The sequence below is a fragment of the Amphiprion ocellaris genome, chromosome 5, assembly GCF_022539595.1.
Source record: "Amphiprion ocellaris isolate individual 3 ecotype Okinawa chromosome 5, ASM2253959v1, whole genome shotgun sequence".
Taxonomy (NCBI): domain Eukaryota; kingdom Metazoa; phylum Chordata; class Actinopteri; family Pomacentridae; genus Amphiprion; species Amphiprion ocellaris.
The window spans coordinates 25,898,836-25,914,600 of NC_072770.1; the positions used below are offsets into that span (position 1 = coordinate 25,898,836).

Below are 15,765 nucleotides of genomic sequence, written 5' to 3' on the forward strand. Positions count from 1 at the left end.
CATGGCTGTATTAGGATTTCTCTGTTTGCTTCCCTGTTTATTTGTTTGTTTGTCTTATTGACAGTAGATTCCGCCATGAGCTGTTTAAAGGTTCGGCTCAGTTGTTAAATCTCGTTGATAATATTAATCTCGCGAGATTTCCATCTGTTCGCAAGTTAGGTTCAAACGGTCAGAAACGTTACCCGCTATCTAGCGGTTCATGGTAAAATAAAACCGTTATATCGGCAAAATATTATACCCGACAATTTAACGTTTTACTCATCAGTTTTTGTTCAAAAACGCGGTTTCGGCAGAACTTGTTTAAGCTACTGGGTACAGACAGGCTAACTGGTTCATCACGGATCGTTGGCCGTAGCTGCTTCTACTTCTGCTGGAAAAGGTAACCAAACTCAACAAGTTCGGGCTAACGAGGTTGCCAGCTAACTATATCAGTGATTAATAATGGCGGCCATTAAACGTCTGTTTGTAGTTACAACTTTTTGAGTTGCCTTGTGTAATGTTAGCTAACATTAGTAGCTAACTGGCTAATGTGAATGTGCTACTTAGCGACATTAGTTTGTGCCAAAATGTCTCCCAGCAGAGGTCGTGTACTTTGGGCGCTTTTTCTTCCGAGGCTCGGTCATACGGTATATTGACCTCCACGGCCACCAAACACTGCGTTTCTAAACCACTAAAACGGTGCCTAAATTTTTATTTAGACTATCGATTTGATGATTTGACTGTCATCACCTCAAATTTATTTTCAAAATTAATTTTGACACGTCTTCAGATGAGAGTTAATGTAATACAGGACAGAGAAAATGCTCTGCCACCTTTAGGTTTTTTTTTTTTTTTTTTAAAGGTTTTAATGGCCATATATAAACATTTACCCATCAGTGTATCAAAATACAACTAGAATATACAATGCATTTCTGCACCGTACAAAAACAAACAAACAAAATGAAAACAAAAAGGCTTCCACAGGCTAAAGTCACCATTTCATGAGACTTATTTTTGCACTTCTTTTTACACCTCCTCACATTTTGAACTGTCTTTGGATTAATCTCAAAGTTTTGTGAAGTAATATCTTCAGCACTTGCCAGAGTTTGCCTTTAGTCTTTGCCTTTGCAATTTTGCTTTCTGTCGACATGATCCCTTACAGCTTCTATAATGTTCAAGTCTGGACAATGTGGAAAGGAGAAAAAAAATGATTCTTGATATAGTTTGATGCCTAGAGACATGAGAATCTGCTGTTATATTCCCTTGAGTGTAAACTAAAAGAATGAAATCATTAATATCTAAAGAATACGTGTGGCAAGTTACAGTGTTTTTTGTGTGTAGTACAAGTACATTGTTCAGCAGCAGTATGCATAATCAGTACTTTGTTGTGGAGGTAGACTACCCAAGGCCAGCTTAACCTGCTGGGCTTCTTTGTGAACATTATTGTCTGTTGCAAGAATATGCACATTGTAAGTAAAGTTTGAGATGATGTAATGTATTACTGAAGACTACATTTTCCATAGCGTTCCTCTTATGACAGGGTCTCAAGGTCGGGTATTAAAGCAAAACGCACCTTGTGACATGCAAATCCCCACATTGCGACACAAAGTTGCAGTTCATCAGATGACAATAAACCAGACTGGAAAACATGGGCTCTGGGGCATTCATCTGCTTTGTTCTATTAGTTACACTTTTGCAAATATAAAAATGATTTTAACTTAGATTTGCAATTTTTTCTAACCATAGTTCCAAATTGCTTTGACAGACATGAGGAACAATATCATGCAGTAAAAGTAAATCCATAACATTTAAATCATAAAAGTCAGATAAAGCCAGTTTGAAAAGGTTGTTTATAACTGATGTTTTATTAAAAATTACAGAATTAGCAATGTGGTATTGTGAATTCCACTGTTTAGTTGTCATGACAGCAATTGTACTGTCACTCTTGTGTCCAAATCTGATCTCTAGAAAAAAAATGCAGTTCATGAAAATTGCATTTCTTGACTTGTTCCTCAGAGGACCAGCTTGATGCTCACACAGATCAGATAATTCCTTTTCTAATTGCATGTGGGATTAGGATCTCAGACATGGATGGCAGCAGAAGGAAGCTGAAGTTTAAGTGGCTCCGAAGTGCTGTCAGCTCACCCACACATCTTCAGGACAGAAATACTGACTCAGACACACCCTCTCGCTGGAATATAGCGCAGAATGAAGATTCAAAGTCTTTGCCCTTCAGTGATTCTCCAGCATCCAAAGGCCTTGGAGAACTGAGTCTGGACACTCCCAAGAGAAAAGTGGAGGTGCTTGATGGAAGTGTGCCCTCTGTAGGCAAAGTCAAACTTAGGAAGCTTTCTAAGAGTAAATTTGAAACATGTAAAACTTTAAAAGTAAGTTTTACTGTAAATTGTGACATGCTTGTCGTTTAATGGCACATTCATTGTGTTTTTAACTGGAGTTTTAAATGTGAAAGCTGTTTATTTCTAATAAAAAAAGCTTTATTTAAATTAATCTGTTTTGGCACAGGACAAACCAAGGAAAAACTCACCCAAACAGCTGGAATCCATAAAGAGTCAGGATTTATCACCACCTTCTTCTCAGTCGATCGTGCTGAAAAAGACAAAGAGGACACCTGAGGAGGCCTCAAAGGCTATCTGCTGGAAGACGTTCATTGCAGCTATGGACAGCACAAGGGCAAGGAGCAGCTTAGCTAATAGCCCCAGGACTGACTCTTCCAGAAAATCCTTGTCACTTGTATCTTCATCCGTACCCAATGAAGTACCCAGTCCAACACAACTTGAGAGAAAAACTGTGGATATTACCTGCTTGTCAGTCAGACTTGATAGGGAATTCGAGGACAATGACACTGTCAGAGAACATCATCGGTCCCCCGTTCGGGTTACTGAGGACACACACATCCAAGATGACAGCTCAGAGACCAAGACGGCTGTAAGTATTACCAGAGGACCTATCCTTTTAGTTGCGCATATATATATATATATATATATATATATAAATAAATAAAAAAAACTTGGAATGTCTGAGTTCCATATCAGCTTTTATTTGTAACTGTGATTTTATATAAGTTAATTTTGCTGGTTTATTTTTACTCTTTGTAAGTAAGAAATTGTTCTACAGTTGTAAAGACTGTAGAATTATTATCAAACCTTTGAGGAATACAAGCTAATGGAATATAGATATTTGTTCATGTTAATTCTTTTCAGAGTTTTGTGCTGAAAGGAGAGGATTCACTCAAGAAATGTGTTGTCAAGAACCCTGCATTCATAGAGACAGCATCCCGAGATGAGATACTTGCTCAAGAAAATCAAGTGAAAGCTAAGGACTGTGACTCATCCCTCCCTGGGCCGGAGTATATTTCAGACACTTTGCCTTATTTCACAACTCGACAGGGCAGCCAGGGAAACCACACTCCTTTAGTGAATACCCAGGGAGCTGCAACTTCACCTGAAACCACTTGGGCCATCCAAGCAGGGGTTAAAGACAAATTGATGTCTTCCTCATCCCCACAGAGGACAGTTTATGTCTCGTTCAAGCAGCCTCACCTTCCAAACATGGGCCCTTCAGAGACGTCCAGGGTTAAGACTGAGAATTTGTCCTCATTCAGCACTATGTCCTCGTTGTCAGATCCCTTTGCTTTGCCACCAAACTCAAACAGAAGACTATCATATCCCTACTTTCCCTCTGCAACCTCACACGCACAGCCAGAAGGTAGCTTTTCCCTGCGTTACCCCACCAACTCCTTTACTCGTGGCTGCGGTCCTAAAAAAAGATTGTCCTTGGGAGAAAAACCTTTGTGGACTAGTTACCCCCACCAGGACACTCAAGCCGGTTTCATAGACACACACTGCCATCTAGACATGCTCTATGGGAAACTTGGCTTTTGTGGGACATTCAGCAGCTTTAAACGGTTTTATCATAACAGCTTCCCTCCACAGTTTCAAGGCTGTATTACGGACTTCTGCAACCCTGATGTCATGGTGAAGGAGGCCCTGTGGGAACATCTGCTGGCTGAGGACATGGTATGGGGGGCGTTTGGGTGCCACCCCCACTTTGCCAGAAACTATTCAAGCATTCAAGAACAAGATATACTGACAGCAATGAGGCATCCAAAAGCTGTGGCATTTGGTGAGATGGGGCTAGACTACTCTCACAAAAACTTCACTGAACCCTCCAAGCAAAAAGAGGTAATTTGACATGGTCTGATTTAAATATAACTTTGTAATCTGATAACTGTTCAGATATTTATTGTTTAGAAATATTTTGTGTATTGTGAGTGAAAAATGTCACAATGCTTGTTTTGTTTCTTTGCTGCTATGTAAAGGTGTTTGAGCGTCAGCTGCGTTTGGCTGTGGCTATGCAGAAGCCTCTGGTGATTCACTGTAGGGATGCAGACGATGACCTGCTGACAATCATGAAGAAGTGCGTTCCCAGGGAATATAAAATTCACAGGTGTGTGTTGACTAAAATCACTGTGACTTATTTTTCTCATTCTGCACTTTTACATTAGTATTTATTCATTTTGCATTTTGTTTATCACCTTGTCAGTGTAAAGTTCTAAAGATTCTCATGAAATGCTCAAAATTTCTGAGAATCTGATGAAGATTCTCATAAATTTTGATAAAATATGGTTGAAACCTTACTGTATTAATCATTTCTTTTAGTAATTATCTCTCTGTGTAGTAGTTTGAAGTGAAGATGAATGGAAATGTCACATGACTGCACCTTTTCTCTTTGCTTTATTTACAGTAACTCCCTCTAAAAAGATGTTGGAGAAGGTGCATTTGTCACTGTGGTTCATGTTGACAGGCTATCAGCCATTTTACTCATTTTTGTCTGCGGTTCATTTTTGCAAATTTTCACCACATCAATTAGGACTGAAACCTTGAGGGTTTAGAGACCTGTACCACTTAATCTGTGAACCTTCTTTCTTGATTACTTGTGCGGTTTCCAGGCACTGTTTCACAAACAGCTATCCAGTGATTGAGCCCTTCCTGACAGAGTTCCCCAACCTATATGTGGGCTTCACAGCCATCATCACCTATTCCAGCGCCACCAACGCCCGAAATGCTGTCCGCCAGATTCCTCTGAATCGCATTGTGTTGGAGACAGATGCACCATATTTCCTGCCAAGACAGGTGTGAAAATCTACAACACTGCTCTAATATCAGCAATAATCTGAAAACTTCTTGCCAGCTCTAAAATAATTGTGGTTGCTAATCTTAGTGATAAATGAGTCCTTGAGTTTTCCCTTTTCCCTTAAGGTGTCACTAATTCCCTTAAAGGTAGAGCATGCAATTCTAATCCAATACATTGTTACTCATATTAAGTGAATATTTTCTCACACAATCCTCGCTCTGTTAATAGGAAACCAACAAAGTTGCTTGGACCGATCCACCAAAACACTACTCCAGTGTGTCCAGTGCACAGTGTCCTGTTGATACTCGTTTGCACTTGTATCCAGGAAAGAGCTAACTATCTTAATATGTGAACTTGTTAAATATCAGAAGTGTATCTTCAGAACTTCAGACAGCACCCTTAAAAGGAACTGTGTATTAAATGAATTTTTAGTGACTTGATCTTAATAATTTCTGAAAAAATCATGTCCAAAATCATCATTAATGTGGTGTTCAAAAAACCTGTATCAATCAGACATTTGTGTTAATCCCTGTCTTGTTCTATATGAGGTACTCCCTGCAAGCGGGCTACTGTTAACCATTGCTCTGCTTGTCTCACTCTGAACAGGTCGGTAAAGGTGTCTGTCGGTTTTCACATCCCGGAATGGGCATCCACACTCTGCAGGAGCTGAGTCTGCTGAAGGGGAAAGACATGGCCACGGTCCTGGACACCATCCGAAACAACACCACTCAGCTGTACGGTATATGATCTTCAGTGTGTAAAAACTAGCGAGACAGGTAACCAGAATCGGGCTGTTGTGTTTTTTGTGGATTTTGTTTTTTGTTGTTTGACCAGTCCTTCGTGATCAGCAGTAGAGTGTGGAGGCGTAATGTTGCTTAAACAATCTCAAAGACTCAAAAATTGATCTTCAAAGAATCCAAAGCAGAAAAACAGAAACTGAAAGCGCCTTCTGTCAAATAGATCATATTTTATGTCATTGTTCATGCGAATTAATTTCATGTTTCAATAGTTGACATTACCTTTTCTAACTTGTCTGGATGTTTGTGTGGTTTCTGCTGTGTTTAGTTTGGTTTGATGCACTGGGGGCATTTTAAAAGCCTTCACTTGTGATTCTGTATTTTTCATATATGTTTTGTTGAATTGCTCCTTAATGCAAACACAAGTGCTGATGAAAGAGAGCATGGAGATGTAAAATCGGATTCTTATACGATGAAGCAAACATGTTTGGTGTTCGAACAAAGCTGATTCTTTATTAAGGAAAGGAAGTGGCTGTAAGACGGCTCTATTAGCTTGCTTCAGTAGCACCTTGGTCGTCACACATTTGGCTTGAGTGCTTTTTGTTTTGAGATTGATTAGCCATGTGACATTCTCTGGTGGTTGGAAGAGGCCATCCAGGGACTGCATTAGTGGTAGATGGGTAGATGTGTCTCTTGTATATAAGGTTTGACAAGAGATACGGGTTAAAATACATGGATTTCACATTTTTACCAGTTTCTCAATGAAACCTTGTTTTCTATCCTTTTCAGAATGTAGGTCAGAGCACTCTAAGTTTGTGACTCTATATCTGTCCTCATTATTAAAGGCTTTAATGTGGATTGAAGGACAGACAAGAGCATCACGCAGTGTGTACTTTTCTCTGTGTGACCTAGTTACTGAGGTTTGGGCAGGATGTTTTCCAGCCTTGTTTTTCTAAGTTAGTGATTCTGTGTTTCTTAAAGTGAATAAAACAACATTCAGGCCTGTGGTTGTAGTTGCAAAGGTACAGACCCTCAGAACATAGTTAAACCATGACTCTACCATTTCTCACAAACATGTAATTCATTCCAGCGATAAATGGCTGACGCTCAGTGGTTATTTTTTATAGAGGTGTGTCACAACTATAAAACCAAGAAGTCACATTTTTATCACCACATTGAAGAGAAGAAAGCTTATTCCTAAACATGCCTTCGTAGTTCCTTGATATTTTTTTAAGACTCCATGAGTGACGAGATGGAAGATAAAAGGTTAATTATTTATTTTGCAGTATTGTCTATACTGGTGTGCACTGGTTAGTTCTAATGCTGAATAACATTAGATCATCATACAGGTTTGGATATGAGTCACTAATCTGCTCACACAGGAGCTTTAAAAATAGGTTCAACTCAATGATGAATGTTCAAGAGACATTTATTTCATTATAGCTGTACACATTTCAGCTTGGAAATTAATACAAAATAGTGGTTTGACAAATTTAACTCAAGCTTTATATAAGGATATTCTGTGACAATAATAGCTGAACCAACTCCATCACTGATGATGAGGCTGAAAGCTGATGATCATGGTTGTTTTGTCAACTTTTACACATGATTTCACCTGGCTAGCAGTTTCAGTTTGTCAAACCTTGAATATCAGGTATTTGTATAACATCTGAGCCTTGAACTACACAACACATAAAGCTTTTTAGGAAATTAAACCAGCATTTCTACAGGCCACTGCCACATATTTTCACTTGTATTTTAATGATCACTATCTAATAAAGCTGACATTTAAGGGCATTGAGACAGTATGTTTGACATTCATGTCCAAGATCTTTAAGGGACTGACAACCATCCTGAAACAAAAAGAAAACAATATGTGAAAGGTTATTACTACTATACAAACCGGCAAAAGGGAAACATATTTTTATTGTGTAAAACAGAACAAGTAGACCAACCTGAAGTCTCTGAACTTCCCAGCAGATGCTGCACGATCTCCTGCAGTATGACCCGGTACTCATCCAAGTCATCTTCACTGATGGTGATGCCAATTTTAAAGGGGGCACTGATCTACTCCAAGGACAGAAAGACCGTTGGGTTAGAGTGATGATTTTTGTGTAGTGGGCCTTTTGTCGTGAACATTTTTTCCACTCACTGTGACATGGTTGTCGTCAGTGGGTGGAATGTTCTCCTCCATGGCCTGGCGACCGACTCTGGGGGACTTCCCCCTGTTCTGAGATACAAAACAAGATACATTTCACAACTGCAACCAAGTCAGGCTCACTTTGAAGTCAAGGAGAGTAACCTAATTCACAGGTTTTGATAACCTGTAGTATACAATGCAGTAACTGTTTGAAGTTTAAAGTAGTATTTTGCCATTTGGAATTATTTTTTTTTTATTCCATCTAGCAGATTTTTAAGTTTCAGTGCCATAACAGGAGAAAAAAAATCCTGCAGACTGACAAAAATACTTCGAGTCCATTCAGATGCCATAAAAGATAACTTAATTACATAAAGATGTGATAAAAGGGGGAGTATTTGTTTAATTATTGGTTGTTAAAGCAATTATTATAAATAACATAGCTTTTTTGAAATTTGACAAATATAAAATGGACCCATCAGGATGGAATGAGTTTAGATGGACTAGTTATATCCTTGGTTCTAAACAAATGAACAATTCAGTGTTGATGTATATCGGCTTCAGTATTACAAGCAAAAGAATCAAAGTTGAAGACACATATCAACCACACAACAAACAAACTCAGACTCGCCTTCTTGATTTCCTTTTATGTTTTGTTTGAGGACTATCAGGCAGAAAGTATCTTACCTGGGGTTTTTGTGAAGGGCTGAGAAAGCTGGAGCCTGCACTCGCTGACTTGCTCCACAAGGTCAAACAACACAGTAGAAAAGCCAGCATACAAGTGTTTCTTTTCATAAACATGGTGGAATAATTAAAAACCTGCACTGCCAGACCAGCTGCACACAAGGTGACAAAGAAACCTACCAGAGTTAAATGATTAAAAATCTAATCCGATACTGACTCTGTTCAATATCCCTCAAAATAACCAGCTTTGTTAGGGAGACTCTGGCTTCATACCTTTATATAACTGCCCATGTTGGTTTACAAACACATCAAACATGATAGTAACAAGTATTCTTGCTGCCATATCTTGGTAGCACAGGACTGTTCAAATGTTTAAACTGATTAGAAAGTGGACATTTCTCTGTTGTGACCAAATATCAGGCCTACAGATCATCTTATCTATTCCGTGGGGTATCACAGTCACAGGGATATTGATAATTCAGACTAATTCAGGCTATTGTGAGCCTGCATAGCAACATTACAAGACTGGACTCCCAGACAAGCAATAAACAGGACATGGAACTTATCTCTAAATGTGTTTACTCAGAGAAAACAGACTTTATATCAACAAGATTATATTACTAAGTTGATATTAAAGCAGTAGAGAAATGTACCTTTAATATGGCTGAAATAAATAAAACCAAAGAATTTGACTTTTAGAACTGAACCAGCAAATTTTTATTTGATTTAAAAAAAAAAAAAAACCAACATGTTCTGCAGCCATTTTGTAAAAACATAACTTTCCACTGTTTGCGTCTTTATGAGATTACAATGTGTGCAGTGCTGTAAGAGACTGCATTTCTGTTGTAGGTTTATTATAAATTAAAGTCCATGCATCCTTAGCTTATGTTCAGAACATATCTTTGTTCTCAGTTTATTATGACATTTCATTCTCTTCAAAAGCTGTAACATAATAATAACAATACATTTTATTTGTATTGCACTTTTCATTTCAGCCAAATCTTAAAGTGCTTCAGCTAATGGCATAGCAAATACAGGCCCTCATAAAATCAATGGTTTGAGTTCTTGGCATCTGTAAAATGAAGATGTTTAAAATTGGATTTTCAATTTTTTAATCAATAATTATTGATATGTAAAGGCTCATGCATACTACATGTGTTACTCTGTTTATCTTTGAGATGACATTTTGTAATCTAATACTGGTCCAAGTGTATAGTGCAATGTTTTATTTTCTAAATATTGCTCAATGTTGAAGGTCAAAGCTCTTGATGTAACATCGACTTAAAACTCCCGCTGAGAGGACCTACTATATCAATAACTATGCATTGAGTAAAACAGAGGGAGGAGTGGCAGACTGAGGTAAAATTAGCCATGAAGAGGCTGATCCACCACGAGAATTTCCGGATCAATATTACAAAGCATTTCCATTTTTTTTTTTTTTTTTGCAAATGATCACAAAAAAACAGGGAAACTGAACAGGATGCTGCACAGCTTTTACTGTCTAATTGTGTATGCAGTCTGTGTTTTCCTTCACGTAGACGAAGCTCAGGTCAGTCATTTTGCAACTCAAAGCTGCAGATGAGACTGAAATGAGCCAGAAGACTTCCAACAGGACTGATATTAAAAAAAATAAAATGAAGATGAGCTGTGCCGGATTGTGGCAGTTTGAGGCAGACACCAGTAGATGGCGGTCAAGAGATAATGTGGCAGCGAAAGAAACACCAACGAAGAAGAAGTTAAACTCGGCCACAGCAGCACTGTGAAGAATCTGAAGTAAACATTTAATAATCATGGATAAGAAGAAGAAACCCTTTGCGGTGACGGCTTCATCGGTGAGTTGTATTGAAGAGCAGCGTCACAACTATTTAACTGATAGTCGTTGTGGCGATCTGACGTTTGTTTAAAAGATATAATCCGCTAGCATTAGCTAACTTTCAGTCAGGCTGTTGGTTGCTAACAACTCGGTTGCATGGATATCACATTAAAACTGTTCATTACTCAATTTCCCAGTTCTACACATTTTCTGACTAAGAGGCGGTTAAAAGGTGTTCAATGTAGGCTCTATTTACCTACACAAATATACTATGAACTGTGCTTTGACCTGTTAAACTCTATTATTGCTTTTACTGTATGTCCACCATATGAACCCTGATGGCTGAAACATCGTCCCAGATCCAGAAGAGAAGTATTTCTATATATTCAGTATAGTTAGCACACACCGAGTTGTTAGCTGCGAAATAACAAATCCATAAAACTCATATTTCCTTACCGTTTTGTTTCTTTCAGCTAGTGGACCTTAAAGCTGAACTCTACAGGAAACAGGAGCAGTTTAAACAGCAGAAACTTGGGCAAGAAACTACTGGTGCTGCATTTAAAACAAAATCCACAGTTAAGGTACAGTATGACTGATTTTAGGAGTTTTTGTTCGTTTGTTTTTGTTTTTTACTAGCTTGTTTAAACATAGATTGAGCTCTCTAACTTTCTCTTCATGTTCCTGTGTAGAAACCAAATATCTGGAGTAAACAAAATGCTGGTGTTTCAGCAAGAGCTGAGAAAGATGCAGAGCAGCTGGCTGAAGAGCAGAACAGCCTGGATACATCCAGGTGGGTTCAATAATACAGACAATGTACTGTTGTAACACACAAGTTACCAAAACCTTTAACTCCTCATTTCTCTTCTCAAAACAGGCGTAAGTTGGAGGAGAAGGCCAGACTTTATGAACAGATGACAAAAGGAGACTTTCCAGGTTAGTGATGACGTTAAGAAGAATAAAACCTGCCTGATATTTATCTGTACGAGGAAGTGTATTTACTTTGTATTTAACTGGTCTTGTAATGCATCAGATGAAGAGACGGAGGGACTGTTTCTTGTGGATTTCACCCAGAAGATTATTGACAAAAAGAAAGAGACGTTTGCACAAAGGGAGATGGAGAGAGATGATGAGGAAAGAGGTAGCTCGTCACCAATCCCGCCTCCTCAAAACCCCGATGAGGAATGGTAATGTCTGATTTGTTTCATGGGTTAACTTTAAGAAAATGTAGTTTGTTTAAACTTATATATGTTGTCTATGTGAATTAAAAGACGCTGATAAATGCCAGTGATTAATGTTAAACTAGTACTACCACCATACCAACCAACCTCCAATACACTCATTATAATGACAACATAACAAATACTACTTGTAAAAGTGTATACATTAATTCTAGTTCTGATTTAGTTTAAAATCTATTCTTTCTCTCTAGGGTGGACTTTGTGGATGCTTTAGGACGATCTCGAAGATGCATGAAGAAAGACCTACCAGATTTTAAGAAAATGGACCAAGACTTTAAAGGAAAAGGGTAATTATTTGCAGGCAATGTTTTTTACAATAGAATTGGGATGTTAAATGTATTGTTGGGAAGTGCAACCGTTTTAAAAATGACTGTTCCCTGCAGATCTGACAAGGACCTACTCTCAGAGGACATGCGTCGAGAGCTGCAGAGGCAAGAGTGGGAGAGAGAGGAGGAGGAAGCTATGAAGAAACCCGTTGGCCCAATCCATTATGAGGATATCAGAGGACAAGGTTAGCTTTAAGAGCAAAACTTCTCTGCACACATTAGTGTTGTGGTATATTTTCTTAAAAGAAATAATTTTTCTGCTTCAGAGGCTCGGGAGCTTGGTGTCGGCTACTATGCTTTCTCTCAGGATCAGGATCAGCGCAAGAAGCAAAGAGAAACCCTGGATATGCTCAGAGACCAGGTGAGCTCTTGATCAATAAACAGATGAAGATTACATAAATGGCAGTTTCAGACAAGGCAAAACAACATCCAACATGTAGATAATACTATTAACCACACATCATGCATGAGGGTGCAAAGACAGGAGAAGCTCCAAAAATATTGTCCGCATCAAGAAAGTTAGAGAAGTGGTCATTCACCATATAATTTACAGTAGTCTTGGATTCAGTGTCACGTACCAGTTTCTTCTATTTCACTGTGTAAATTATTCAAATGTGTGGAGAAGAAAACATGAATACTCCTATGTCCACACGTTATGGGCAGACAGCAGACATGTTCTTTGGAGAGATTATGAACAACCATTTGGAGCGATCATTGCTCATATTTTACACACACTTTAAGTCCTTTTGCACTTTTTTTTAACTAGCAAATGAAATCAGTTTTGAATCTGAACAGATGATAAATGCCTCTTTCACTGCTCAATCTTTATTTCTCTTTTGTGTCTGTCCTGCCCTTCAGACAACAGATCAACGCACTAAGAGGGAACGACTGAAGGAGAAGAGACAAGCCATCCTGCAGGCTCGACTGGCCAAGGTGAGGCAGAGGAAGATGAAGAAGGCCAAGCTGGATGGCACAGAGGAAGAGGAGAGAGAAGAGGAGGAGAATGAAGGTGAAAATCCACACCCACTTCAAATCATTTGCTGAAATGAACACTTATTCTACTGTAAAATAGGCTGTAGGTAGAGCTATTTGTATAAGAAATCTGCTTTGCACGCTGCATTTCATTTATCATATGTATGTTATTGAAGGATTGTTGTGAATTTTTTTGTCTTAGCAATGGAGGAGGAAGATGAAACATTAGGGCCTCTGCCAGAGGAGTCTCCAGAGGTCAGCACTCTGAAGAAGGTGGTCGTGGAGATCCAGGAGAGGAAGGACACTAAACCAGGTGTTCCCCATGTCAGAGAATGGGACAGGGGCAAAGGTAAACCTCATTATTTAAAAGGAAGTTTAATCTTGTGTCTGATCAATGTATCTCCTCCCAGTCCACTAGCTGTAGTTGTGTACAAATCAGTATCTGTACACAACAGTTTTATTGTCAGGATCTTGTGAATGCTAGTTTGCTGTCACACTTGAACACTTGAATAGAGCAGTGAAATCATTAATATAATTTCCTGCTTTGTTTTCTTCTGTTTAAGCTTTCACTGGTGGCCACTTAACTGCCTCAGCCTATTGCAGTCTTTCTCTATGAGGAACCTTACTGGGCAGTCACTGCCAGCAGCTGTTTATCTTGATGCCACCGGCTTTTGATATTTGCATAATGATAGTGAATAGAAGTGCACTTTAATTAGCTTTACTTCATGCCACTTTTCTGGAAGTTAATTGAAAATTCTGTTACTTTGGAAGCTAACTTGACTATTTTTGCATTAATTTTCTCCATCTAGTTAAATCATCCATCCATACAATTTAAATAAATAAATAAATAATAATAAATAAATAATAAATAAATTTGCAAGTGATGAGTTATGTTCCAGGATCTTTAGCACTTGCAGATAGACTTTTAAAGATCAGGGTTGAGCGTTTTTCATGCATAATGGAAATTTAACATCCTAAACAACACTTGTCTTTTTTTCCCCTCAGAGTTCATGTTTAGCGAGTGGAAAACTCGCCGTCGGGACGAGCGAGATTCAGAATTTGCTCCTCCCTCTGCGTACTTTTCTGAAGAGAAGAGACCAAAACCAAAGACTAAAATTCAGGAGAAAACATCCAGCATGTCCTTTAAGTGGATGTCGGGCCCAGGAGGAATTTCAGAGAGCAAAGCAGAACCAGAACCTCAGCCTAAAACCGCTTCTTCACCTCCTCAACCTCAAAGTCCTCCGACGTCTTCACAGCCAAAACCCTCAGACAGCCCATCACTTTCAACACCCCCCTTCCACCCACAGTATCCCCCTCCTATGTTTTATCCTCCATTCCAACCTCCTCAGTTTGCAGGTCCACCTCACCATTTTCCTCCATTTCCCCCTCAGTACCCAAACCAGTATCCTCCCCAGTATCCTCCCCAGTATCCTCCCCAGCATCCACCTCAGCATCCACCTCAGCATCTACCTCAGCATCCACCTCAGCATCCACCTCCACCTGCAGACCAGAACCAGCAGCCCCCCCAGGACCCTCAGAATCTGGACGACATGCTGTCCTTCTACAGGAACACAACCTGATCTGTCAAATACTGTGTTTGCTGTGTAATTAGCTCTTTTTGGGAGCATAAAGGCTGCTGTTTCCCCCCCCCGTTTTTTTTTTTTTGAAAACAACAGAACCTAATGTCTTTGCTCTTTGAGATAAACCTTAAATCAAGATTAGAGGTTGAATTGGAGATCACTGTTACTTCTTCTTTTTGTTTAAGTATTAAGAGGTTGTTTCAGCTATTACATGACACAAAAACTTGTGTAATGTTGGTAAGGTGTGGAAGGTTGTTGAAGTCTGAATATGGACTTGTAGTAATCAAATCTCCACCAGGTGGCACTACACGCCTTCTCCGTTAAAATCTCTACAAATGGCAAGCCTGGTTGTGCACTGCAGTGATTTATCTTAACTGTTTATCCTAGAGCTGCATTTTGTCTAATTATTGGCGAGTATACAAATTAATTTCCCCCTTAAAGATATGGCTGAACAATGTACTAAAAAAAGACTGATTATTTGTGACAGCTACTGCATTTACAATACAAGTCATGATTTTAGTGGGAATGGTTATTTTGGTATTTCTTTTACACTGAAATAAACAGATGTGTGTTTTTTGCTGTCTGTTCCAAACAAGCATGTCTCCTTATGTCTGAAGAATATGACCTATAGGTCTCTCTAGCACCTTCATGCTTCATTTATAGTGGTGTTTGTTTGCACATATTTACCTTCATGAAGAAATTGCAGCCCCAGCTCAATAAATCCCTCAGACTCATCTGTTTTGTCACTAAGTTCTAATTTGTCCCCTAGCAGTCCAAAACTCAGAGATATTTAGTTTATTACACACGAGAGACAGCAGAAAATCCAACAGAAGCTGAAACTAAGAAGTCTTTAAACTCGTGTTTGATTTACAGTTCAAATGCTTTTAAGATTAGATGTTTTTAAATAAATTTAACATGTCTGCATTGCCCTTAAACTAGGAATTTTATGCAAAATGATTTTTTTCATCAATTTTTTTAACCAAATACATTTTCCCTGTGTGTCAAAAGACCCACAAAATATGAGAAGAGGCCAGCTCCTTGCTTCTGTCTTTTCTCCACAGATCAGAAAGTGTCTCTGAAGGAGCTGTTCAGCTGTGAAACCTGCTGTGATGTCACTGCAAAACCAGCTAACAGAGGCTGGAATT

At 38.8% G+C, this 15,765-nt stretch overlaps 3 protein-coding genes across 4 annotated transcripts; 2 read left to right on the forward strand and 1 right to left on the reverse strand.

Moving 5' to 3' along the window:
- The first annotated feature begins 143 nt into the window (after window positions 1–143).
- tatdn2 (TatD DNase domain containing 2) lies at window positions 144–7,667 on the forward strand. 2 transcript variants are annotated; one of them, XM_055010464.1, is made up of 6 exons: window positions 144–379; window positions 2,503–2,925; window positions 3,201–4,181; window positions 4,319–4,446; window positions 4,949–5,132; window positions 5,740–7,667. In XM_055010464.1, the coding sequence occupies exons 2-6, from the start codon at window positions 2,656–2,658 to the stop codon at window positions 5,878–5,880; spliced, it is 1,704 nt and encodes a 567-aa protein (XP_054866439.1). In that variant the 5' UTR covers window positions 144–379; window positions 2,503–2,655; the 3' UTR covers window positions 5,881–7,667. The 2 variants fall into 2 exon arrangements, with proteins under 2 accessions (XP_054866439.1, XP_054866440.1); XM_055010465.1 differs by lacking the exon at window positions 144–379 and adding an exon at window positions 2,067–2,392 and having other exon boundaries at window positions 2,514–2,925.
- ghrl (ghrelin/obestatin prepropeptide) lies at window positions 7,282–8,931 on the reverse strand. The gene is made up of 4 exons (XM_035946840.2): window positions 8,695–8,931; window positions 8,023–8,100; window positions 7,826–7,937; window positions 7,282–7,723 (listed from the first exon to the last, which is right to left on the reverse strand). Exons 1-4 carry the CDS (start codon window positions 8,806–8,808, stop codon window positions 7,704–7,706), a joined length of 324 nt encoding a protein of 107 aa, XP_035802733.1. The 5' UTR covers window positions 8,809–8,931; the 3' UTR covers window positions 7,282–7,703.
- A 1,441-nt stretch (window positions 8,932–10,372) lies between these two features.
- ccdc174 (coiled-coil domain containing 174) lies at window positions 10,373–15,354 on the forward strand. Its single transcript, XM_023267344.3, has 11 exons — window positions 10,373–10,523; window positions 10,978–11,085; window positions 11,194–11,294; window positions 11,379–11,437; window positions 11,535–11,688; window positions 11,934–12,029; window positions 12,126–12,253; window positions 12,335–12,429; window positions 12,927–13,077; window positions 13,243–13,389; window positions 14,046–15,354. Exons 1-11 carry the CDS (start codon window positions 10,482–10,484, stop codon window positions 14,618–14,620), a joined length of 1,656 nt encoding a protein of 551 aa, XP_023123112.2. The 5' UTR covers window positions 10,373–10,481; the 3' UTR covers window positions 14,621–15,354.
- The last annotated feature ends 411 nt before the right edge of the window (window positions 15,355–15,765 follow it).